Below are 27331 nucleotides of genomic sequence, written 5' to 3'. Positions count from 1 at the left end.
GTGTTGGTGGCTCTATATCACAGTTAATCTAAGATTCACCTTGCAAATAACAGTAATCATTTTGTAACTTAGTAATAGTTCATGCATCACAGTTTGAGAACTACAGCTGTAGACTAACCACTCTTACTTTGCATTACCAGTTTATTGTGAATAGAAATAAGTACTTCTAAAGTCAAGAAGAATAAAGAAAGGATTTGATCCGAGTTTGGCTTGTTGTAGGACATCAAGAAAATTTCACAAGTGCGCTTTTTGTTACAAACGGTTTATTATTATCCCAGAAAGTCTAAAAAAAAGAAAAATCACTGCAGTTTTGGCACTACACTATTTGTGAGGTACTAAATGTTTTGATGTTTTAACTGGTTTCAAGTCAGAGGAAAAAAAAAAAAAAGTAAAGAAAAACTGACACTAACCAAAGTAACTTGACGTAATTTCAAATTTTCAGAAAATGTCAAATATATCTGAGGGAAGGGGTCCTTTCATGGACAGGCAAATTTGGCTTTTTTTCTCTTGCACTGAGACTCATGACACAGTGATCACACAATGGTTGGGTCCTCACAGCAAACGCATCACACAGAACAGCAGCGGGCAGATTGCTCTCTCCCTTGAAATGAAAATAGGCGAACAGATCAGTTGTCTACAAACTTTTAAATGAAAACTATAGAGAAAAAAGAAATTAAAACTCAGCATTTCAAAAAAAAAAGACAATAAATAGACAAGTTTGTGCATATTTTCTATACCATGATATATACACATACATGATGCATATACTCATATATAGATTAAACAATCACACAAACAATGTGTGTTGGAAATTCAAGAGACCACCGTTCATAGTTCAATCTCTGCGGCTTGTTGCAAACACATCACGACCGAAACATAGTAAAGACGACGTCCTGCACTGGACATTGTGTTGGCTCAGAGTGGATACTTGTGATATAATCCTGAGAAATGTTGTGTCTTACAAGCAGATGTCATCAAGCATCCTGTGAACACACGCGCACACATGCCTGTGTACATGCAGGATACACAAGCCAGAAAGGAAAAAAAAAAAAAAAAATCTGTACAGTAATGTTACAAACTGCAGGTCATTCCTCCCTGTCACGATTGATCCTTAAATATTAAGTATAGAAGAAATGTCAAGGTGCTAGATACATAAATACACAATATTTTTCATCCTTCTGAGAGCTCCGATGCAGTTTCCATATGTTGTCGCTTTTCTTCTTCCGGGCTCCACGTGAATGTTTGTGAATCCTTCAGGAACGAGGGACTCCTCTCCAGTGCAGGCTGGTGTTTGTGTAGTCTGGGGATCGCACTAAACAGACACACAAACAACTGTAAGAAAAGCTTAAGTAGCTGTCTGACTACTGTACTGATAATCTAAAGCTGTTATATTTTGCTCTATGCAGTAATGAAAAGCTTTTTAATTTCCTTGCAAGCACATTGAGCGATTCATATTTAAACAAATCTTCAAAATTAAAGTGCTTCACCATGTTTCAGGCATAGTAACAGGGGGAGACCAGCAGGTCGGTGAGGACCAACAACTGATCGTCTGTGAACTGCTGCTTGTGTTGCTGCCAGTTGTCATGATGAGTCCGTCTGAAGTTTGACAGAGTTTTCTTCACAGTCATCTGAGAAATACAAAAAAAAAAAAAGACAAAAAAAACAATAGTTCTGGTTATTTTTCTTGATGGTCAAGGGGGTGACCATCAAGAAAAAAAAGAAAAAAAAGAGACATACTTCAATGGGTTGGGTGTCATTAAGGTGGGCACTCAGGTCCATCAACAGCTGGGGCATCCAGGTGGGAACATCATAAGGACTGGAGAGAATACAAGCGCTTAAACCGAGAACGCCCGCATGGCGGCGCACAAGGTCTGCAAAGACACACCGAAATGGATCGCACAGTAAGTCTCAGGAATCTCAAGGGAAAAAAAACAAAATCCAACCAACTATTCTGGTGAATTCTGTACCAGCAGAGGGGATGGTGTCCACAACAAAGCCAAGCTCCCTTTTCCTCTTCTTGGGCAAACGTGTCTTGCAGAGAGCCTCAAAATGCGCCTGCATGGGGGCGTCCATGGACAGGAAGTTGCACTGAAGGAAGCCACTCAGAGTGGTGGCAGCCATTTCTCGCACCTAGAATAGGGAGGAAGGATCATGAAGTTTTTATATATTGCTTTGCTGAAAAGGAGAAGCAAATACAACGTTCATATCTTGTGACCAAAGACAAAGAATACCTTTGTTTCCTAGCATTCACTAATAATATGTAACATTTGTGCCATACAGACGGTTGGCAATATATAATGGGGGAAAAAAAAGGTTATTTCAGCAATTACATTCAAAAAGTAAAACCTGTATACAGATTAAATGTTACATTTCATGCATTTATTTCTGTTAATTTTGATGATCATGGGTTAAAGCAAATGGAAATCTAAAATTCTGTTTCTATGGATATTTGAATATTATGCAATGAATATGAACGTTAACACATAAATGTTATGATCTCCTCATCCACGAGGAAGATCGCTGACATTAAAGTCCAGCTGACAGTCATTGTGAAAGAAGCTCAATAGTCAGATTGCTGTATCCAAACATAATGAGAAGCTAAGTGGAAGGAGAAAACGTGTGATGGAAAAAGATGCACATCCACAAAGGAAATCATTGGTTTTAACGGATTGTAAAGTAAAGCCCATTCAGGAGTTTGAGGGACATATTTAAAAGGAAACAGCCGACATACACAGACTTAAACATTACATTGTCTTTTTCCATGTCGTTTGCTTGCATTGATCTACTATGTTTTGTCAACTCCAAAGAAAAATTACAGAAAAATGTAGAGAAATTTCTGCTTCCCTCTACCAAGAAGCTGCTTCATTAAGTAATATTGCCATTTTCCCAAAAAAGAAATTTGGAGTTTTCATTAAATGCGAGCTATAATCATCATCATTATTGAATAATTGAATTGAGTAATGAATCTACAAGAGTTTCAAAGTTTGAATGAAATTACTAGAATAACACCTTTCAATGATGCTCTGATTTCTTAAGACGCTGCAGAAAAACAAACTGAAGATTCTTCCTCTAATCTTATTTTCAAAATAATACAATAACTTAAATACTGTCAAACAAATGAAATTCTACTTCTTTAAATGTCCCTGTTGAAAACCACTGCTACTTAAAACACAAATAAAGTAAAAAAGGTTTCTGCCGAGTCAGAATTTCCTGGTACACGGTAGGAAAAAAAAAAAAGAAAGAAAAAAAAAAAAGAAAAAAAAAAAAAGAACAGCAAACAGTTTGATGAGATACGGTTTGTGCCCAGTGGCTAGAAGCGGCCACCAGTTTGGCAACTGGAGCACGCCAGTGAGTGAAGGTACTCCTCTGTCATTTAAGCAAAGCGAACCGTTGTACATTGTGCAGCAAAAATTCTCAAAGAAACTCAGAAATAAAAGACCAACGGGTTCTTAACGGTGTTGTTGTGAGGTGACGTTTTTAGGTCATTTATTGTCAAAAGCATCATAAATAGCTCAGGTCCATAAGTGAGGCTCAGGTTGGTATATGAGGTCAAATAGAACGTTAGGGTTAGTTTCACCCCCTGCCCACTCACACACAGACACACACTTTCTTTGTCTCTGTTCCTTTTCCTCTCCCTCTTGTCCTCCATCAAATTGTGAACAACATCTCCATAGCAACAGATTACTGCAGCCACTGGTTTCCATAGAAACAGAAAGACGGCGGGGGTGGGGGGAGTAAAGAGCCGGGAGCAGAATGCTGAATCACCACAGTAAAGCTGAAAGACACGGCAAGTGTCTGCTAGCATAAACAAACATGCACCGGCCAAAAGCTTTGTGACTGTTCTTGTAATCGCAATGTATGTTTGGTGACGGGATGAATGATTTTTATCTTTGTAATCGATAATAGTTTTTTTTTTTTTTTTTAATTTACCTCAAGCTGCTCATCCTCCAGGAGTTTGATCACCAGGCCCCGCACGTCTTTCACTGCTTTCTGGTCACTCATGAATGTGAACAGGTTGTAAAAAACCATGATCTGGAGGTAAGTGAGCACCGTGTAGCGGGCGTGCCAAGAGCTGCTACCAGCAATCTGGAACACAAGAACAGACTACGTTAATAAGATAATTCAAGCCTTTGTTTCACAAGAGGAACAATGGATGTACTGGACTGCTGCCCAGTTAAGATCAGGTACTTTGCAGTCGAGGAACTAAAAGATGCACTTTGTCGCCTGCCTGTATTACACTATTAATTTTTGCAAGACAGAGCTTATAGATCCCAAAATGAATCCACAAACATACTTTAGTCTCACTTTTTAATTTTGTATGTTTTAAAATGATTGTAGTTCTTTAAAAAAAAAAAAAAAAAAACCTAAAAAAAAAACCCTGGATAGATTGTTGAGGATGTGTGAAGTGAGAATTTGTTAAAAAATACAAGCGATTGATATCTTACCCACAGCAGATAACTCTCTGGGCATTTTCAATAGACATTAAACCAAATTATTTAGCCCTGAACACTAGTGTGTTACTAAAATAGCGCCATGACTCAGCATTTGATAGATTGGAGATGTTTCAAATTAGCAGGAGTCTGATTTGTTCTTGGTCCTTCTTTGACCATTTCTTACTACTTTGGAATTACAATTAATGAAGACTCATCTACAGCGTTTGATATTAAATAACAGTTTAACAAGGCCTCAGGAGAAAAATCCTGAACAATCCTTTAAACGGGCAAGATGTGGAGTAACAGCTTTAGCTTCCAGATGACTCGCCTCTTTTAGGACACTGAGAACCAAGGGGATTTGATCTGTGTAGAGGAGACCCTGAGACATCAGAGACAGGCAGGTCTTTGCATCCCTCTTCAGTTCGTCGTAGCTGTCGTCGTTTTCAACTGGAGCAATCTGGGATACAGAAAAGAGACCGTTCATTCTGTGGTGCACATATTCATGGGCATAAAAGCTGGATGGCGCTAAAAGGTCAAAGGTGTAAATAAAGGTTGCATTCTACCTTGAAGAGGAGAGGAAGCAGCTGTAGCTGTTCTGGGACGGCCGTGGTGAAAGAGCGACCAGCGCTTGCAATCAACCACTTGAGCACTGTAGAAATGCAAAATTAAAGCTGAGATAATGCCCAACTGCTCTGAATCTTGGAGTTTGTCATAACTGAATACATTTTCTGTTGCTATGACGTCCTAAACGTTTCGCGTCTTTCGGTGAGAGCGAACGGTTTATGTGACGGATAAACTCACCTGTTTTTAGTAACTTTATTGCTTGTGTTCGTTCGTCCTGCTCCTCCACCTCATTCTCCTCAATCACATGGTTCTGGATTTCCTCGTCTCCCTCGGTCAGAGGTTTGAGCTTCAACAGGATCCGCTCCGTGAAGTCTGAGATTCGCGGTGAGGAGGTTGGCTGAGTGAAAGGCAAGTTGACATCGATCATGAAGATGTATGTGAGGACGCTGGAAAGACAACAAAGCAGAAACGTAATGAGATTAACATGTGAATATATGGAATATTATTTTTACTATGAGTTGACAAAAGCAAAAACACGAAAAAAGACAATCACCCACCTTCCGATACGTTCCCGTACATTCTTGTACACTTGTGTGAGTTTGGGCTCCAGATACTGAAGCAATCTGTGCAAAAGTTCAGGAACACGCCACTCCTGCTGGGCTAGTCCACCCTGCAGCACGTAGAGACGACTGGAAACACAGGAGAACTCTCACAGTTTGTTTGGCTCGGCAACATCAGAGTGAGAAACAGCATTGCTGCTTGGTGAATGTAATGAAAATACTATTTTTCATTTATTCAAGCAGGAAATTTAGTCACAAGCAATTTACTACAGGAAAACAGATGTGGGGAAACTAGAGTTCAATATTTGAGATATTAAACAAAAATGAAAACAAAAACGTAGATTCCTACAAGACATACATTTCAACACAATGATAAACATCCTAGTTAAATATCAAATATCAGAAGCCAAGGAGGAGATTTTATCTTTACTATATGCATATAGTTTATGGTCAACACAGCATCATTTAAAAGATGTTTCAAAACAAGAAATACAAGATGATGCCTGGGAAGGAATGGGACTTAGAGGGAAGCCCCATGATATGCAGGTTGAGTAAAACTGAAGTATTTTGAAACACGACAAACAAGGACCTGTATTACAATGTTCCACCTGGGGCAGAGGAAGAACAGCTGATTATACCACAGTAAGCGCTGTCAAAGCACATGATGAAGGTTCATAAAATAAGAACAAAAGGTGCAGCTACTTTTTGAAATATTTGTAACTTTTCAAATGTGGTTTTTAAGAAACTCAAAGGAAAAATCTTTACAGTAGCCCAATGTGCAAATAAAAGGAACACAGAGTAGTGTCTTCAAATTGATTCAAGAGAGAGAAATTTACAACAGAAACATGGACGCTCCACCTCCTGAAATGCATCTTTTCCTACTTCAATGTCTGCAGTTTTCCCTGTTCGTTACTCCAACACCAACTTATTTTTAGCCTTACTGTTCCTGAAAATACACACCACTATTCTTTGTCTACCTGCCATCTGTCTGAGCATTCCAGCTAAACAGCTCCTCTTTAGCAGTATTAAGCCTCTCTAATTATTTTCCATTCAGCAACTCTCTATCGGTGCTGGGAGAGGCTCACGCCACATGACATCCTGCAGCGCCGCACAGCTGATGTCTTTGTACTCACCAGGCATCGACAAAAGAGCCCCCCTCGCCATTGACAGGAGATTCCATGAGCATCTCGAACAGCCGGTGAAGCTTGCGTGGGTCTCTGCTCTCCTGTCAGAGCCAAAAAAAAAAAAACAGCAGCCAACTTAATCAACTCAAGTTGAACGTAAGGGAAAGCGTTACGGGAGCACGATGATCATTTGAGCAAAAAGGCCTTACGCAGGCTGTGGCGATGCAGGTGCCCCAATCTGCATAGGTTTCTATAGTGATGTTTGACAATGCAGTACGAAGCAAAGGGCACAACAGCTCCCAAAGGCTCTCAACCTGCCGGCAGAACACATTTGCATTGTTAAAGAAATGAAACGAAAACACACTAGAGAGCAAGAGTCACTGACCTTTACAACCCTGAAAGCCATTTTTAGCTTCGGTCTAATTAAACTAAATCTGTCCAAACAAAATAGCTCCTTTTTTGTTCCCGTTGTAGGAAATTTGTTCAGGTTTTTAAATTATAAGTACATCGATTTTATTTTTGCTTTTTGGTTTAGTAAATCAAAACAATGAGACATTTTATGCAAATTAGGTATAAAAAAAAAAAACAGATTTGCAAATGTCTGACAAAAAGAAATACTTCATTTAAAAAAAACCTTGACACTTTTACCCTGACACTTTTATGCAGCCACGGCTGCATAAAATTTTGCAGAAATTTTATGCATAAATTGCATAAAAACAGAGGAAAAAACACTTAAGGTTAGCATTTTTATACTACTTTCATCTGCTATAAAATCGCTCAGTCCTTTAGCATTTTTGACCAAAGTTTTAAGAGTAACAGTGGAGAGTCTGAAGAGCCACATGCAGGTTGCAGACCCCTGTTGCAGAGAGTCAAAACCAGGAAAACAAACATGGGAAATAATAAATATGCCTTTGAAAAGCTCCAGTGTTTGCAGCCTCGTATCAGTCCAGAGATGATCTCAGCAACGCAGCGCTGCTTGCTCTCATGCGAATCTGACACCAGCCGTTCCATATGCGGCTGCAGCACGGTCAGAAAGGCATCTCCAAAGTTTCTGAACAATCCCTGGAAGATCAAGAGACAAGAGGAAAAATTAGCGTCCGTGTTTTCGGCGTCGTTTCTCAACCCAGCTGTTTGCGTCGGGTCTCACCTTGAACAAGCAGAACCTGCGAGGGCTGAACTTGTCTTTGCCTTTTCGATCCTCCAGAGAGAGAAACTCAATAAACTGGCTGATAAACACTGGGTCAGTGAAATGGTCAAAGATGATCAGCTCCCGCTGGAGAAAAGAGCATAAACTTTTAGTAAATGACAAGAACGTGACCTGTGGATGTTGTTTTAGTGCACAAACCTCAGTCATTTCTTCTCTGGTCAGATTCTGTTTGGGCTGCTCCTCTTCAGGTGCATAGATCAGCATTTTTCTAAAGATCAAATATGATTCAAATAATTAATATGAACGGTTTGATTGAAAAAGATCCAGGAATTTAAAAAAAAATGACAGGGTTGAACAGATCAGAGAAATATTGTCATTAAAGCAGGAACCTTGGCCAGCAGTAGTAACCCCAATGCGTCTTTTCCACAAACACACATTGCTCCCACTCTTCCTGTTTGCGTGGCAGCTTGCTGCTGTCGTACTGGAGCCACTGGTTGTCTGGACGGTCTCCTACTGCAATCCTACCAAGCTCCACCGACTCACCTAACAAAAACATGATGGTTTTTAAATCGACTGAACAAAGTCAAGATTTAAAAACAATTTCAAACAATATGCAAAAGAAAACTAGACAAGAATACACTTACAGTACTTGGACATCTCATTTGGGCTGACCAGGACTTTCTTGTGAGGTCTCTTGATTTGTTTCATGATTCCAGCCACGGCTGATATTGCCACCTAATGGAGAATAATAATACATTTCAAACAATGCTTTGGAAGATGGCACTACAAACTCGGTTTCTACCACGCCTTCTCAGTGTGCGCCCCACCTTGCGGACGTAGAGGGAATCGTGGTTGAGACTTTTCACGAAGAACGTGACAGCAGCAAGAGGAAGCTGGTGGTCGTCTCGCAGCAGCAATGACAGAAAACCGATTGAAATGTGCTCAAACTTCCAGGGCCTACAGCAATAAAGAGCCGAGTGTTATTGGCAGCAATAAGGGTAATCTGAAGAAATTTATTCAAAGTAGATTAGAGCAACCTACATGTTTCTGTTGCTGAGACAATCTATCAAATCCCCAATGAGACCTTTGTACTTTCTGCAAAAAAACAAAAAACAAAAAAAAGGCAAAAAAGAGTTAGTTTCCCATCCGTTATTTGAGGAAATTGAATTCTCAACTGTATAAAACAACTTCTTTAAGCTACTTAAAAGGAAATTGTATTTTTTAAACAGAGACATATTGGCTGTTCTGATTGATACTTTTCAAATTTGGAGAAAGACCAGTAGAAACCTGGAAGGCTGGAATCTGTTGGTCTTTCAAGTTTCATCCTCTGTCTATTGAGGAAAATTTGAAATTTGGAAATACTGGAAGTCTTATGAATATCTCTGGGTTAATGTAAGGTTGAACATTCTCTAGGGAATACGCTGTATGTGTGCTTTTGGTACTAAATCTGTAATACAGGATATTAAGGACAATTTAAAAATATACATGCCATAATCACCATTTCTTTGTTTTAAAATATAAATAAAACCCTCTTCAACCATAATTGAGTTCATGCATGGAAGGTTGTTTCAGCTTCTAGCATAAATAGCTAATAATCACTCCCAGCAGGAAGATTGGAAACAACCACTGTTAAAAAATATCTGATTAAAGTTGGAATAGACAGGTCAAAGATTTACACAAAAAATGTCTGGTGCAAGTCTAGTTTAGATTATATAACTCAACAAGCCGTGAGTGTTGAGGGTTATTGAACCGTTGGGCTGTTGGAGCAAAACTTACTCAACAGCCTCAAAGTTTTTGAGCTTCTGTCGTTTCAGACCCTCCTCTGATTCCTCCTCAGACGGCACAGGTTCATTAGGGAAAGGACTTCCTGTTGTCATTAGCAGTTTTGCCACAGCACAGCACTCCTCTGGGATCTAAAGGGACCAAAAAGATCAGGTCAGGAATAGTCTATTTATATCGGCACAGGCCTAACAAACGGAGTGATGGGCTGCACGAAGTACAGTCCAAAGCACTCGACCACAGTCACCTTTATGATTCTCAAATGTCCTCCAGACTTTACGACGTTACGGCCTTTGCTCAAACAGGAAGATCTTTTAAGTTTTACGATTCACAAGGGCTGATTTGATATCAGAAAAATATATAATCCCAATAATATGGCTGAAAATTGCAATTTCAATATTTATATCATTAACCCACATTTTTTCAGACTCTTTTCTTTCTTTACAAGCTTAAAAAACATCATCATCAACAGGTTATCAGAAATAAATCAACTGTGAGATGCTTTAGAAAAATTATGTTAATATAATTTTTCTGCCTTTGAAGTATTTGGGCAGCAAAAGACTCTGATTAAGCTACATAAATAAGTAAATAAATAAATAAATAAATAAATACAATTCTCATAAACCTCAATGCTAAAATACATAAATTAAATATTTTTAATTCCAAATAATTTAGGAAACACAAAGGTCCCACAGAAATAAGCGCTGCCTTTCAATTTCCAGCTTCCAGTGTTGTCTCAGACATGCTGGTTTTAATCCAGCGCAGGAACTCACAGAGAAGTCGATGCCGATGGTCTCGTACTGCCGATGGATTTTGTCTGCAAGGTCATCAAAAAGTCGCACGATGGAAGGTTTCTCAAGAGACATGGCTGAGCTGAGGCCAGAACGTACAATCCCAGGCCAAGTGAGAGCAATGCACTCCCAGTCGTGCAGATTAGCCAGACACACTCCACTATGATTCCCAAGCAGACAGTACAAAGCCCCCTGGAACATATAGAGTTATAACATAGATTATTATTATTATTCTCTAAAAATACCATGGTAAACAATTTGCTTGGGAGCTTTTGTGCTACGGAGAGGATGGCCATACTTTGAACTGCTGCTGAGTGACACTGTTGTTGTCTGGGTTGAGAAACTCGAGGACATGTGGGATCAGGTCCCTGCAGCAGAAATTGTAGGTCCCAAGTGCCGTGAACAACACACTTTGAGCTCTGCTGCGAATCTGGAAGGCATTAAAAGTTCTTTAATTTAGTGTAATAAAATGTGAATTTATTTCCTAAAAACAAAACAAAAAAAAACACCAAAGCACAAATTAAATGTAATACTTTGTAAAAGAAGTACCCTGTAAAACTCACCTGGCTGTATGTGCTTGTGGAGAGCCTCAGCAAGTCTTTCATCAGCTCCTGGTGAGTGGTTCTATACTGGCATCCTTCCACTGTCAGTTTCCTCAGCTAAAAGAACAAACATTTAAAGTTAGGAATGCAAAAACACATTCATAAGCTGCTGATAACTATTTGAATTTAAATGTAGCTCAAGTCAAAAAATGCTTAATGGCGCTGGAAAGTGTCGCATATAAGATGATAAGTTCATGACTGATTCATATGTGCTTTTGCCACTGCTTCTGTCGTTTTTCACTGTATCATGAAAAGTCAAAAACCACATAGGAAGCTTCTTTAAGTAGGAGACATTTTATTTTTCTGCTTTCAGACAGCGAGATGAGTCAGATTTCAGACAGGAAGTTCCTGATTGAGCACTAAACGTTTGTGCGAAGAATCAAGGATGATAATTCTGCTTTGATCAATTCCAGACACTTTTCTAAAGCTCTGAATTTTCAGATTAAAAACTCCCATTAAATTAAGTTTGGAGGAAACACACGCCGAGTCATTTTGACTACTTCAAATTTATTATCATGAGTCAGAGACTTTTGCAAATGACAGAGCAATTTGAATATATGTATTGTGTTCTCTAATAAAACTAAATTGAGACTTGGAAAAGTAGCAAAATCTAACGACAACAACCCAACTAGTCTGACATCATTCTGTTTACAGAGGTAACATTTCCCCGTGGGACTTACCTCATGTTGGAGCATGACTCTGTCAATGAGCAGAGCTCTGATGTGCTGCTTTTTACCATGTAGCTGCAGATACAACAACACGTCAGACTCTTCAAATCACCAGCCAGTGTCCAGAACTCTAACTCTAACTGCTGCGTCTTTGATGTAGCTGTGTTGTTAAGACCTCCTCTAAATTAGAAGCATAACATGGAACAAACAAGCAAAACCCCGACACTCACTCTGTTTTCCATAGATTTTTTAACAAGATTGAAGCTTTTCCAGCGCGAGTCAAATTCATGTTTGTGAGAACCTTTGAAGTGTAGAAGATCACTGATTATCTGAAAAGAAAATCAGAAAAGTTACTACAGCAGTCCTGCGCATAACTACAAGTTGTTGAAAAACGAATGCGATGGGAAATATGACTCAGTTTACGAGAAACAAAATACACCTAAGACATTTTTCCATGAACGGAAAAAATAAACTGTCACCCAGAAGGAGCAGTAAGAAATGTCTGTGTACATGAATTAACTTGCAAGGACCCAGCACATTTAGAGCAGGCACCAGTGATTGTATTTGGTCATGTAACATGTCGCAGAAAGCAGAAAATTCTGTCCGAGTAAGTTACAAAGTCATTATTATCTTTAAGTCTACATAATTACATCCCAATGAGATTTCTTCTTCAGGATGTTCAACTTTTCTTCTCAGTGAGTTTACAAGCTTAAAATCGGCATTAGTCAAGTCTATTTTACTTCCTGCCCACCTTGATGATGGAGAAAAGAGACTTTGTGTCATCCTCAGAGTGCTCCAAAATATAATCTGCAAAAAGAGCAAAAAATAAATAAATAAATCCCCCATAAATGTCATGACTGAAAAAGATATAGCAGTAGCTGTAGTAAAACAGCAGACAGGTGAGTACTAACGCAGGAGTTCTTTCATGACGTTACAAATTGCATCTCTGTAGTTCTCTCTGGTCTTATCTGCAGATAGAAAGAATTGACAGAATAAGAATATAACAATAAACTCAAATTTCTGTTGGAAAATCTATCCTTTAATTTTTGTGAGATGATGATTTACCATAATCCATTCCTGTGTAAAGGGTTGTCTCATCCAGACTCACCAGGCTGTGAACTCTGAGGAAAAAATAGAGGATCTTTAACAATCAAATTAATACTGAAAATAACTTTTGCGAGACAGCGCTGCATTTTTTCCAACAGATTAGGGGGGGGAAAAAAAAGTTTTTTCCTTCAGAGTAAAGTTTATTTTAAATAAATGTATAATAGTGTATTATAAATATAAATGTGATCGCTTACAGGCCAGGGATTGGCTCTCCTTTCAGTGGAGCCATCAGACTTCCTGCTCCCAGGAGACAGTGCTGAACAATAGTGAGGCTTTGCAGCACGTCGTCTCTGGAAAACACGAGACCATCAACACTTCTGATGACAAAAATAAAAGCTAGCGAGACCGCACTGAGCTTTTCTCACCTGCTCATTTCCTGTTCTCCTTTTGAAAATCTCTGCAGGCGCTGGAGTTCGGGCTGGAGAAGCAGGTCCAGCAGATAGAAAGCCAACGAGATTTCTTCAACACTCGGGACGTGCCACCGGATATCCAAGTTCCACAAATCTCCAGGCCGACCCCAGTCCTACAAGGAAACAAACCGGATAAAAATGAAACACAAAAAGCATGATATCTAATTTGTCAATTAAAGAAAAGGAATTTAAGAGACTTAAAGGGTAAAGTGGCAAAGTTTTTTTTGTTTTTCGAACAAAAAGTACAATTTAAATGCATCTATTCCTTTCTGAATTAATTATAATCAAACTGTATCATCAGAAAATTATACAGTTTTATTAGGAGCAACACATTTTGTAGCTGAAAAATGATCTTTATATTTCAGCTGAAACAAATTTGATAAAACTAATGACATTATTGCACTACACAAACATACCTTGATGGGGAGGTAGTCACAGACTGGCTGGTGGAAGCCTCCAGGCACGCTACAGTACTCTGTGGGGTAGATGAGGGCAGTGGAGCGCAGGATGTGGTGCAACAGGTTGCAGGCTAGTATGTAGCCCTGTTTACACTTGAGGTGAAGGGTCAACTGCAAAATCTGGACCAGGTCAGAGCGATACGGGATGAGCTTGTCACCGTCCACGCGAGTTACCTGAAGTTTGTTTGGGAGAAAAAAAAAAAACAGCAGAAAAATCATTGTTGCAGCACAGGATTTTAAATAATGAGGAAATATGAGATTTAGTGAGTTAATTTACCTCAGACAGCAGCTGCAGATTCCACAGAAACTCCTTATCAAGCTCTTCCTCGTTCAGCACTTCCTCATCTGTTTATAAAAATAAGTTAATCAGGTAAGCAACAAGGAACTAACAGGGAAATAATGAGTAGTATATCAGCAAACTCTTTACGCCTTCTGTGTGTTTTATGGACTTACTGACAGCAATCTGGTTTATGGCATTGCAGCAGTGTGGAACAAACACTTTGAGCGACTCTGCAGGGTGACACTGAAAAGTGCAGAAGTTTTTGATGAGGTTCTAGCAGGAGAGAAGGTGCTTTTGCACGACATGGAGGGAATGAATTAGTGAGACTTACCTTGGCAGCAGCTCGACACATGTCAGCCACCATTCTTCCAGCTACGCGCGTCTCAAAGATGTTGGTGGTAGCAAAATTAAAAACCTTTTCCAAAGCCACCTGGAAATGAAAAGATGACAAATGTATCCTAAGGTAATAATTAAAATAAGCACAAATTAGTTAACTAAAAAACACACACATATACACACATATATCTAGAATTTGGCCAGTTTTGTTAAAATGACATCAGATTTCAGACTATTGTTTTTATTCTTTCATTGTTTCTTGTTATTATAGTTGAGTTGAAGCGTTTTGAAGATCTGTAAAAGAACAAGTGCATTAAAGCTGAGCACACAATTTAATATCTTAGTATTATTAGACATGTGTGATTTATTTATTATCTTAAAAATGGCAAGATAGATTCGGAAAGACAGTTCTGAAAAACTTTTTCCTAAAGCTCGAGATGCAACTTCAGGTTAGAAATATAACAATGGCAACAGGAAGCATTGAGATTAAAAATAAATAAATAAAAAATAAATTTTAAGAATAGACACTGTTAGAATAGCATGCAATTTTGTCATGCAACATTAAATATTTGTATAAAATATAAAACAAAACAGAGGTCAAATAACACTTGGGAAGGGAGCCAACATGGGAAAAATTATGAAACAAGTAACTGAAATAGTTATGGGCCATATCATTTGGAGGCACATGTCAGTAGACTCTGCCTCAAACCAGAATCCAGAAAACTTACCTTGAAAATGTCCAAGGAGCACTGGGTGAGGATGGTGCTAAAGGTTGAGGACAGTCCAAGCTCTACTAGACTCTCCAAATGAGTCATTTTTTCAGTTTCTGTTTCCTCTCGGGTTTGTTCCAGAGTGCTGCTGTCTATCAGGGCAAAGCATCTGTACGAAAAGAAAAACAAACTGAGCAAACTGGTTTGCATGTTTTACTTGTTCATGACAAAGCAGAGATACAAACTGCCTCGGAGTTCTGCAGTAAATGCAACATCCAACTACTCTCTTGTTGTCTTAGAGATGAGAAAGGCTCAAGCAGTCATCTTATAGTCATCTTTTGTGAAACAAATGCTGAAGTATTTGGTTCTAGCATGCAGACTATTTGTTTTGAAATGCCTTACCTGTCCATGAACTGAAGCACAAAGTCCTCAAACTCAGCAGAGGCGGAGCACATCTCCCTTTCCACCTAACAGGTCACACAAACCATGTCATAAAAGTTTTTGCAACCATCGTAGCGCATCACTGATTTACTTATGAGAACTGGTGCAAAGTTGTGACAATTTACCTCAGTCAAATCAGTTCTTTCATGTAGGGCAGATGAACAATCCACCAAAGGCACAAGAGTCACAAATGTAGCAATGAACTGGAATGTGATCTGAAGGAAAATGGTAGACGTTTTGGTCAGTTATATGCAGTTTACCCCCAAGCTCCCAAAAAAGAAAACTAGAAAAGTAAAGCAAGAAAGCAGAAAGACGACAAATGAGCCATAGAGCGCACCATGCACTTGCTGAAGTCATTGGGGTCCACACCCGGTAGCGCTCTCATGAGCAGGGGCAGCATGTGAGTGGGTCCCTCAGGAAAGCGTTGCCCACCTGACACTAGGCTACGTGCTACACCAATCATGCAGCTCAGAGTGGCTGTCAGCTGGTGGGGCTCAGTCAAAGTCTCCAGAGCAGGATATGTTCTACAGAGAAAATAAAAATAAAAAAAAGAAAATCAATCAGCTGTTCGTTTATATTTTAATCTGTGGCTCATTTTACACCAGGACACAAGGGACAATTCAAATACACAGCACAAACTTACTTCTCAAGCACAGGGGGGATGACTAACTCAGGGCGCATCAGAGCTAGGTTCTGCAGGGCCTGGGCTGCGTCCAGGCTGCCCGTCTTGCTGAACATGGCCAGCAGAACTGGCTGCATCATGCTCTGCACAAACTCTGTGATGTCCTCCTCGGTGAGCTTGTGAGTGTCCGGGATCGGGGTCAGCCACGAGGGCTTTCTGTAGCGCTCCCGGTGAAGCCTCCGAACCACGCTGGCCGGGAGGCGCTGCAGCAGCTTCATGAGCTTCATCTGGACGCGAGGACAAAAAGGACAGAAAGACAAATACATGACAAAGGGGAGACGGAGGCAGACAACAGGCCTTTGTTTGCACATGAAAAGGTGTAGGGTGTCGCATGGAGTATCTAGAGACACAGATGACATGATGGACATACAGACAAAAACAAATATACTGTGAACAACTTTATCTTGTTCCTTATGTCTTCTTGTGCAAACTAAAATGGCAGAATTTTAGTAAAAAAAATAAAAATAAAAAAAAGAGATGAGTTTCAAAAAGGACATCCAATCTAGTCCATATCCACAAAAACCTATCAGAAATTGAGCCTGTATGTTTCTGTTGCTTAGTTTTTAACACGTTCTTTACATGTAACATCAAAAGCTACAGTTAAGTAGTGGAACATTTCACACGCCAAAGCAACAGCCTCAAATAGACAGAACTCATCGCCTTGGCAAAGAATAAAGGTTTGTGTACGAAAGCACGTTGCCGTCTGTGCAGCTTCATATCTAGTGCAAGGCATCCTCAAAACAGAAAGGCATGTGGCCGCGCTGCCAGTGACCTTTAATAACTCTGCTGCCGTCTCTCCCACGTGTCCTGCTCTTATTTATGAGCCTGCTAACCAATGTGAACCTAGACAGTAAACAGGCCCTAGAAGCCTTCCATGAGTACAATGTGCCCCATCATTATTCCATGATGTAGGAAGTTAAAACAAATTTCAGGAATAATTTACTTAAAGAGCAAAAAGACACACAGATTTCACTCCTTTGGTTTGTAAATTACTGGTTAGTTAGTTAGTTAGTTAGTTACTGGCATTCTCTAAAAAAAACTGTGATTCCCAAAATTATATCCAGTGCCTTGGGATTTTATGTGATTGATGACTGTTAAGTGGAAGGAAATTGATATGAGTTTTAGAAATGATTAGACAAATAAAAATCGGAAAAATGTGGAATGCGTTTGAGTGCAGTCCAATTAAACATGATAGCCCTAAATATAATTTAGAATTCTCAGAATAAATCCAGCAGTTCAATGAAAGACTCAGAGTTTGTTAAACATCAGTGACCAAACAGCATCACATAAACCAAGGAGCACAGCAGACATGTCAGGGAAAAAGTTGTAGAGAAGTTTAATGCAGTACTGAGTTTTAAACAATAACCCACGCTTTAACAATGGCACTGACTCACTTAACTATTCAATCCATCATCTAAAAATGGAGACAAGTATTGTGCAGATGCAAACCTACCCAGATATGGAGGTCAAAGTAATTCGACAAACTGGGCAAGAAAACCATTAATCACAGAAGCAGCCAAAAAGCCCAAGGTAACTGAGGAGGAGCTGTTGGTAGAACAACTTTTACTTGTTTAATCCATACATCCTGTTTGTGTGGAAGAGTAGCAAGAGTCAAGTAATCGCTGTCCTGTGTCCCAAGCAACGTAGGGGACACAGCAAACATGTTGTCAAATTCAACTTTTTCGACTTGAATACATAACACTACTCGGGGGGTGTAATATATGGTAGTGGCAGCATCATGATGTGTGGGAATGGCTCAGTCAAAGTCCAGAGCTAGATCAAATTGTAAAATTAAGAGCAACAGCCAATCTGATTGTACTTGAGGTATTTTGCAAAAGGTAAAAACTAGTGACACAGAAGTGCATTCATACAGTTTGGAGTGTTGATCAATCATATAAAATCCCAATAAAATACTTTGATGTCTTTTGTTGTAAAATAACAAAATACTGTGAAAGTTCAATTATAGTTTTTGCGAGGCACAAACTACGGCTGTTTTTGTTCTTGAGACATTTTCAGTTTTACAGCCTTTGACGAGAAATACACTGTGACTCACCAACCAGCGGCCATGGTTTGATGGGTGGAAGAAGGAGGTGATGCTGTTGAAAAGGCCACTGAGCTGTGCTTGAGTCTGTTTGCTGGGTCCTCCCTGAAATTGCCACAGCAAAGATCAATTAAAGACAGTGTGGACTAAAAACAGCAAGTTTAGCATAATGCATTGGCTTGTGATCTAACCAGGAGGGATGAAACCCAAAGCACCACATGGCTGATATCGTAGGCATTTGTGACGTATCGCGGAACCATCATCTGACTGGTCCCAACAGGAAGATTTAAGCTCCTCAAAATTCTTGTGAAAATCTGAAACAGTTGGGTGGATGCAACTTTAATCTTCTTGGCACTTTGATATAGACTAGTTCATTGCGAAACAGATCAAAAACACATGATACAACTGCACTCAATAGCTCAGGGATATTAATGTTCATCTGTTGCACAAACTGGTGTCACTCAGAGGGAAACAAACATGATGCAAGTCACTTTCCATCTCAGTCAAGGAGTAAATTCAAGAGGGAAACTTGATAGTTTGTTTCTGGGACAAACAGTAAATGCAATGGCATGCGAATCACATAAACAGATGTGAGCACGCAACAGATTTACCAAAACAAGACCTTGGTACACTAACGGGTAGATAAAGAAAGTGATTCAGAAAAAAAATAAATTAAAAAAAAGTGTAGCAAACCTTGGGTATGTAAGGGTCCCAGTCAATGTAGCCGATGTTGTCATTGGCCAAGCGGGCAAACAGATTGACCAGGTGCTGTAAATGTGCAGACGACTGTGTTACAAAAACAACCTAGAAGCTTCCTGCTGCACATCTGGAGCATTTTAAAACCGTGAATCTACTCACAACTTCCCAGCTTGGGAGATTTTGCACCGACACCCATAAGTTAATCAGCTCATCGAACCACAACCTGTGAAAATATGCAAATGTTAGTATGACATCACTGAATGCTTATGAATACAAAGTGCACACTGAATAGAATGAAACACTTTAAAGTACATTTATTGCTTAATTATTGCTTAATAGGATCTTTAATATATGAGGGTTACTATCCGAGATGCTTCCCCAGTATTACTAAGATTAAATGAATCATAAATAAATCATGCAACTTCAAAACTATCATGCAGTAATACAAGTTTTTTTTTTTTTTTTTATTTGAAAAAAGATTTGGACATGCTAAAAAAATGAATTTAATTTTAATCTGTTTATGAAAACAGCAAACTGGGTCTTGGATCTTTTTATGGCTCTCGTCTCAATGGATTAAAATTGGATACGGCATTTTCACACAAACACTTATTCCATTATCCTTGCCAGGCCGAAGCAGCTATCATGACGTCTGAATCAGCAGCCTTTGCAAATGGCTGACATAACTGACCAAGAACAGCAAGCACATCACTCTATTCATTCACTCATTCACTTCTTTTTTTTTATATATACCTGATTCAAAATATATTAGCAGCCTTTTTGAACCAAGATAAACAGATTTCAGACACAAATAATATCTTCATCATCTCGTTTATAAGTAGGAGAGGGTGAGATGTTTCTTACTTGAACCCCTTATGATGCAGCTTAGGAGGCAGAGTTGTGGGTAAGAAAAGCTCAAAGTAGCTGATTGCTCTCTGCATGGTGACATCAAAGGGACAAAGGAGAGGCCTCCACTCATCCAGCATCTCCTGGGTAGCACTCTCTGAGAAGTACCTGAAGAAATAAAGGAAATCAAAATCTGAATTATTTCTGTTACAACATATCAATTAAAAACGGGCAGGGAAAAGAAGGCATGATTCAAAATGATATGAATGAGGCGCTGAGTAAAGATCGTGCTCTTTTAAACAAGAATACAAACAGATGCTAAATATTAAACAGAAAGAAGGCAGGTGTTATTAATCGACTGGCCCTCTTTGCCAGCAGAAAGTAGAATGAAAAAAAGCACTTTCAACATTTTGCTACACTTCCACCAATACAGTTTTGAGACCGTTATCTCAAAAATCCACACAACATGATTCATAATGATAGATTTCATATTTATTCAAACCAATCGCTTAATATTTCTGGTAAAGTACCTCTAGCAGCAAAATCTCCTCTCTAGAGGTTTAAAGAAACCTTGTTTCATTACCTTCTTGACTGCTACTTTAATGTGCAGACAGCTGTGAGACCTTACAAGTATTTTACACACAAAATCATGTTCAATCAAGTGAAATCGCCACAATTCAATTTATAGGAATCACATGTAACTGACCTCAGCTATCATGAATACTTACGTGAATGTTAGATTTAAGTATTTAGATTATTTTTTATTACAACAATGTCTAAACGGTTTCTTCACTTGGCCTTTCCTAACATAAAAGTGTGAACATTTTCTGGTGGCACTGAATCACCAACAAAGCCATAATGTCGCAGGTTCCCTGCATGTTACTGGTCACATTATATCTGCATGAAAAATGAAGCACATGTGGTTGAACGACACTGCAGTTTCTAGCATTTCAATATGGGACTACAGAGTATTCCATGGTAACTTTTTTTTTTTACATTACCAAGGGTTTAAAATCAGTGATCTTCTTCACTTAACATTAAAGGCTCTTTCCCCGACTAACTACTGATCCCAAGAGTCTGACCAGCACACAACAAAAAGACTCCCTCTTCTCGCAGTTACAGGAACTCCAACTGAAGACAGAATTAGGTGAGGTAATAGGCTTATCTTCCTCCGGTAATGCAAACTAAGGTACAAGTCCGACAGCTTGCCTAAGATACCGGCATGGACACAGCTCTGGACTTGCTGTTGACAACACAAGAAATAAAGTTTGAGACTAAACAACATAACACAGTTTGTTGAAATTACCTCATCAGCCTTTAAATTCACCCCTCAACCAACCCATAAAAAAACTAGAAAAAAAACAAAAACCTGAAATGACATAAGATGATGAAGATATTTAAAATGGACTTACGGTCTGCAGTTTTTCACCAGTGTTTTTAACACGCTTTCCACTGAGCTAAAATGAAAGGAAACAAAACAGATATTACTAACTTCTCACTGTAGCACTGCTGTTAGTAAAGCTCCTTTCACCACACAAATGCAATTTATACTTTACATGCACAAAATCCCTCCAATAAATTAAATCAAGATTTTGAAAGAATAACATAGGATAAAGTAATTAAATGTAATCAATCCAATTAAAGACATACAGAAGATGATGTTCAACCATCACACAACTGCTATGCCATTTTATAGCCTATTGCTAACAAGGCATGTGTTTCATAGGGTGACTTGAATATAAAGGTGTGTGTGCAGTAGTATGAGAATGCCTACATTAAAGAACAGAAATAATGCAAATTCAACTTGCAATATGACAAGTGTGGGATTCAAATTACCTCACTTTCTGACACATACTGTGTCTCAGTTATTTGAGTGACATAGATAATAATCGTGGCTATTGAGCAAATCCAGAACATGTTTAGTAAAGCAGGAATAGCAAAATTCACTGCAAGCCAGCAGAGCATATGTGACCTGACAGAACACACGCAATCATTATGTGCTCAAATGGCAAGGTTATGTTATCTTTAGATGCACCAATCAATTTCCCAGCGATGGGAATCAGTCAATGTTCCCATGATTGACTGAAATTATGTATAACATCATAAAAAAACAATAATTTTACTATTACTTCTACTGTTCATTGGTATCCAAATTAAGTTAATCTGCCATCTATAAGTACATCCACTGGACGTACTATGATGCACTTTAAATTTGGCACAAAAATGCTTCAGATTTGGAATAAGCTTTGATACTTTGATGAATATAATTTTGTAATTCTCATTTTCTAGATTCAAAACTATTTTCTGCAGCACATTTCTTGTCTTATGAGTTTAAGGTTTTAAAACATACAAAGCGAACCAAAAAAAAAAAAAAAAAAATCAAAATTGAAATCAGCAGGTCTGACTGGCGCATCTTTACTCATCATTAAAGTCCCATAATGTGCCATAAACATTAGTTCCGGCATTGTATTCCGTATTTTGTTGCATTACATCATTGTAGTCTTTTTAAAACCTAAAGAAATCCTAGATAAAAGTCCCTAAAATTCTCTAAAAGGTTGCTCAAGAGGACAGATAAAAAAAAAAAACATGTTAGCTGCAGTGCGACAGTCTCCCATATGAGTGAAATGTTAACATTGATGAATGTTCTCTTCTCAATAATAAACTGCAAATATGTTTTTTTTTGTCTTTGCATGCAGCAGATACATAGCAACATCCAGCCATTTGTAAAGTTTCAAAATAACACACAAAGAAGTATTGTTCTTACCACCTCTGAACAAGTTTTAACATTACTTGTTTAGCAGAAGAACGAGGGGATGGAGAACTGGATGTAAAAGAAGACAAAGGCATAAAGAACAATTGGAGCGCATGACAGGGAGCCAATTGCTCAAAACAGAGTGTGATGAGAGTAATCTGTTTTTTTTTTGTTTGTTTTTTTGTTTTTTTGTTTTTTGTAGATTAGTGTGATTTAGTTTTTTTGGAAGGTGTAAACAAGCAATCAGCTAAAGCAGTTTGCTTTTTCAATCATACAATGTTCCCATAGCACCATAAAAGAGCACCTCGCACTGCTTGCCACAGAGCACATCTAAAGAATATTTCAGAAGATTATTCAAAACTAATATTTCTCAAAAAAACAAAACAAAAAAAAAACTGTGAAATCAAAGCTTCATAGTAGAAACTGATCATTGTACCAGGCTTAGGAAGGGATCTCAGGGAAAACATAATCCAGTTGCTGCCATTCATTTGACCCAATTAAGGAAAACAATTGCTCTTTATTGAAATGGCCAAATAACGAATTTGGGTATGAAAAGATTTGTTTATGAAAGTTTTAATCTTAAAATATAAGCATATTTATCAAAGCATTAAGTATCTAAAAAAAAGATTACAGCTCAATTTAAAACATAAATTATAGAACTGTAAGAAGTTACTAAGTAAAGAAGATTACAGTGAGATTTTAATGAGACCGGTTACCTAATGCAGAATCAGAGCCTAAAAATAAAAACTGTACCCTTTATGTTTTGTAGCTAGTTCGACAGATGGTAATACATCTTCCAAATCCAATCTTACCCATTTTTTTAAAAGAGCTTTTTATGACAACTAACTAATCACTGAACTGATGCATACTTAGGGAACCAGTTAAGACCCAGATGTTCCGTCTTTGAGAACAGAATCCGGTCGTGCAGCTCATACAGCGGTCTCCACGGCAGCTCAAGGTCCTCCCTCGACAGCAGCTCTTTTTTTCTGTCAGATCAATGACACATGGATAAGAATATCAGTGCAGATGATACATAGAATGGTTCGAAATTTGGACAAAGATTTCAGCATGCATCATTTTTGTTGTGCTGACAGTTCTTGGGATATTGTGATTACATTGTAACTGTGACGAAAACCATAGAAGAAAATATATTCAGAATTATATTCACTATGAAATCAAAAAGGAGAGAAGAACATGCTCATTTGTCTAAAAAACAGATGGCATCAATTTAAAATAAACCAATTTGGATAATTCATTGGAAATGGAAAAAAGTCAACAATAATTACAAAGGTAGGTCTTAAAATTCAATAATACAGACAGCAAGTATGACCTAACAGGAAATACACAGGGCACCTTCCTCAAATGGAGAACAGATTGCAAATAGTACAATAAACTTAACTTGGAAAACATATTTGCACTTTTAAACAGTTAATGTAGGCATATTGTTAGTTGAGAAGGTTTCATTGTGATTTTGTCCAGATCTCCTGGCTCTGCATCCATTCTTACTTGAGAAGGTTGATAAGTAGGCGAGCGAGGCCTTGCATCATGCTGATCTCCAGCTTGGGGATCGTCACTAGCTCGTACAGCAACTTGATGAACAGCACATGGTCTTCTTTGCTGAATTTCCGTCCATAGAGTCTCATGTACCTTTAGATGAAGGACAAATTAGAAATAATTACTTAACGTTTAACAGATTGTAAGACAGCTCAAGAGTGACATCCAAATTAAAATTGTGTGACTATTTAAAATAATCAACTAAACAGGAAACCAAATGAGAGCTCAGTAAAAATAATAATAATAATAATAATTAAACTGATGTAAAACTCTGGTTTTTGTGAGCTGCAGTATAAAAACTGCTAAAAGTTATTTTAATAAGATACCAGAGTGATCAGGGATTTCTCCACCTGCGTATAGCATAGCACTGCCCTTCCCTAACCTGTTGCTGCACACTGCTGGTCAGCTGGCTATAACAGGGCTATTACACTTTTCTCTCGCTTAAAAGAAAGAAAAAAAATCTGTAAGTTTGTAAATATTCCCCATCAAAATAACCCCAAAAAGTGGAAAATAGAAGACCGTCACACATTACTCCTCTAAAGATAAAGCTGTTTAATAATGGCAGGTGACAAGAACTGACCAGCATGCCAACAACAGCAGTGAAATAATTTTGCTAGTCCCAATTGAATATACTTGTGTTACTTTCTAGAGAGTGGAACAACAAGTAAAAGTGCAATACATTTGACAGTAAGCACGTAAAAGCAATGGGAAACAATGCTTACCAAAAACATTTTTGTTTAAGTCTATTTAAACTTTTGAATGACAATTTAAATAAATAAATAAATAAATAAATAAATAAATAAATAAATGTTTCAATCTAGTTTAGTTGAAACACCAATGCACTGAAAAGCATTGGTGTATTCAAGTCAAGGTTATTGTGCCATGAAAATCAATACTGGCTTATGCCTGTTTACGTGTTTATAGTTTCTGATAAAATTTGGATTCTTTGCCTAAAAGATGAAAATGCAAAAGTTAGAGATGTATGAATATTTAGCAAATATTTGCTTTGATGAAGTTGACTGGTAAACTATTGACATATAATAAAAGAAAAAGCGAGTATTAGAGTCAAAAGATGCTGTCTTCCCACCATGATGACGCTGCAAATTGAAAGCTTTGTTTATTTTGGAAGGAACCAGGTGGGGAAGTTTCAAATAAAGCCTGTAAGTCAACATTCAGTTGGGTGAGGGGTCATCCTTATGGGTGATTCAAAAAGTAATGAGCAGAAGAATAAATTATCAAAAGCACAGCGAGAGCTACAATGACCTAGCACCTCTAGACTGGGTCATGTAAGCGTGTGTCAACAGTCCCAACCCTGATTATGAAACCGATAAGTATCCTAATCAGAAGCATAGAACAAATTTTCTTTATTGGGAATTCACCGCTGTGTGACATTTTAGATGTCATAAAAGAACGCCATGCTACAAAGCGACTACTTCTAAAGTTGTATTGCAAAATAAACAATTTGAAGTCGATTCAAAGAACAGAATTAGTATAAACATTACACATCCCAAACAACCACTTAAATGCTGGACACTATATATTCGTTAGTTATGAGACTACCTGCATCCCTAGATGACATTAAAGGAAACATAGTTAGGTGAAAAAAACATAACTGTAATATTTGTGCGGTACTTACGTTGAAAGTTTTCTTGTCCAAAATAACACACCGGGCCATATTTCTCTCAGCTGTACAGCTCGGCCCAAGTTCCCCTTTATTCTGCTCAAAATCTCACTGGATTCATCATCTAGCTTGTCCGCGTACGGTAAAAGTTTGTTGTATACGATGTCTTTTTGAGGAACAAAACCTAATGTGTCTGACTGAGCCTTCTTCATTTTACAACTTCCAACCGGCTAGCTGCGTTATGCTAGCAATTTCTCTTCCCTTCGGTCAGGTTTTCGGAGCACGATGGTTTGCTACCCGGTTAAAATAATGTCTGTCGGCTCCCCAGTAGCTACTTTACCGGCTGAAAAGTGAGGTTGTTGTGGCCCGCACAGTACCAAGTTAGGAGATTCACAAGTTGATGACACGCTAGCTTGTCATGTATCTTAAGTTAAACCAGCTCCCTTGAAAAACACAACACTACCGGCGTCATTTTAAAAAAGATATAAATGTTCCTGAAAACACAACGTTGAGAAAAATAAAACGCCCCGTCACCGGGTTTCCTCCCGTTCAAGCAACGTAATACCAAAACCCTGTTACCAAGCTAACGGTCTAGCTAAAGTTAGCTCTGTACTACAAAAGCACTGTCATATCCCAAGGTCTGTCAACGTCAACTGATTCATCCAACTACTGCAACGCTCACTGCAGACGAAACCTGGCTATTGGTGTTTCGTCGAAAAATGCGACCCTGCTAGAAAAAGAACCAGGAAGGCCCGTTTCATACCATTTAAAGTCAAAAGTGCCAAACTGAGCTGTGCTCAGGCGAGGTTAACTTTTTTCATTTAAGTCTATTTCGGAATCACGAAATTATGAATAAAAATACACTTTATTCATAATGCCAGAATGCATGACCTGTAATTTCAGTTTGCCTCTATAAATTACATTTCCAAAAGCAATTAACACCCTGAACGCTCACAGGCACTAATTATATGGTGGTTATATGTGTATGTAAATGTATTTGAATAATATAGTAAATAATTTATATATCACCTCATTTATGTTTACGTTTTATATATTTGCTACTTTGTTTACAGTGTTGACTTCTATGTACACGTGTACGGCGATGAATAATTAGTTGATAATGATATTTTAATCTAAAAGCGTGGAAAAGTGCTTCCGACTGCACGGCGAGATTCCGACATCACGATACTGCTTTTTTTAATTTAATTTTTATTATTATTATTATTACATATTGTTTTTTTCTCTTTTCAATTTGATCTTAAAATAAAGTTTAATAATAAAAAAAACCCGCTTGCGATTTTTTCCAAAAATAACTTTCCACTCAGCATAGCGGACGACAATGAAGTGCTTAGTTTAACATGACTACTCTTTTCAGCACAACACCGGCAGGCCCGACACCGGCTACACAATACGTGCGTCATATCCGCCTGCTTCCACATGAACTACGCTTCCCAGTACCCCTCTCTCTATCCGAGCTTAATTAGCCCTTTAGCCATTTCAAACAGGATGATCTACTTAAGAGCGTGTCCTCCGATGTCTTTTAAGCTACGGAAATGTGTATTTTTTTAAAATCATTATACAAAGTTGTATGTCTGAGACAAACGAAATGAAAAATCTCAACACATTTCTAAATAGGTATTTAGCCAAAGTAGTGTATGTTTTCATACAGTAAGTAAACAACAACCATCCATAAAATGTATTTATATAGAAACATTTTTCGATATATATA

At 38.2% G+C, this 27331-nt stretch overlaps 1 protein-coding gene across 2 annotated transcripts; it reads right to left on the bottom strand.

The window, feature by feature from the left end:
* Positions 1-246: 246 nt before the first annotated feature.
* Positions 247-26276, bottom strand: psme4a (proteasome activator subunit 4a). Of its 2 annotated transcripts, XM_016668476.1 has the most exons (48): positions 25618-26276; positions 23934-24074; positions 23297-23413; positions 22440-22496; positions 21088-21132; positions 19694-19843; positions 18992-19055; positions 18827-18901; positions 18325-18447; positions 18146-18238; positions 16054-16319; positions 15748-15934; positions 15536-15625; positions 15372-15436; positions 14988-15138; positions 14255-14353; positions 14097-14166; positions 13921-13988; positions 13602-13817; positions 13141-13298; positions 12970-13065; positions 12734-12789; positions 12580-12636; positions 12420-12475; positions 11899-11997; positions 11681-11743; positions 10962-11057; positions 10697-10828; positions 10381-10590; positions 9605-9741; positions 8870-8923; positions 8656-8785; positions 8473-8563; positions 8218-8371; positions 8027-8096; positions 7829-7954; positions 7591-7743; positions 6891-6995; positions 6691-6782; positions 5555-5686; positions 5235-5443; positions 4997-5082; positions 4762-4890; positions 3931-4086; positions 1968-2130; positions 1738-1871; positions 1488-1628; positions 247-1312 (listed from the first exon to the last, which is right to left on the bottom strand). In XM_016668476.1, exons 1-47 carry the CDS (start codon positions 25812-25814, stop codon positions 1494-1496), a joined length of 5553 nt encoding a protein of 1850 aa, XP_016523962.1. In that variant the 5' UTR covers positions 25815-26276; the 3' UTR covers positions 247-1312; positions 1488-1493. The 2 variants fall into 2 exon arrangements, with proteins under 2 accessions (XP_016523962.1, XP_007546259.1); XM_007546197.2 differs by lacking the exon at positions 22440-22496.
* Positions 26277-27331: the final 1055 nt, after the last annotated feature.

This window comes from Poecilia formosa, unplaced genomic scaffold, assembly GCF_000485575.1.
Source record: "Poecilia formosa unplaced genomic scaffold, Poecilia_formosa-5.1.2 Scaffold15, whole genome shotgun sequence".
Taxonomy (NCBI): Eukaryota; Metazoa; Chordata; class Actinopteri; order Cyprinodontiformes; family Poeciliidae; genus Poecilia; species Poecilia formosa.
This window is presented reverse-complemented; position numbering and strand designations above follow the sequence as displayed.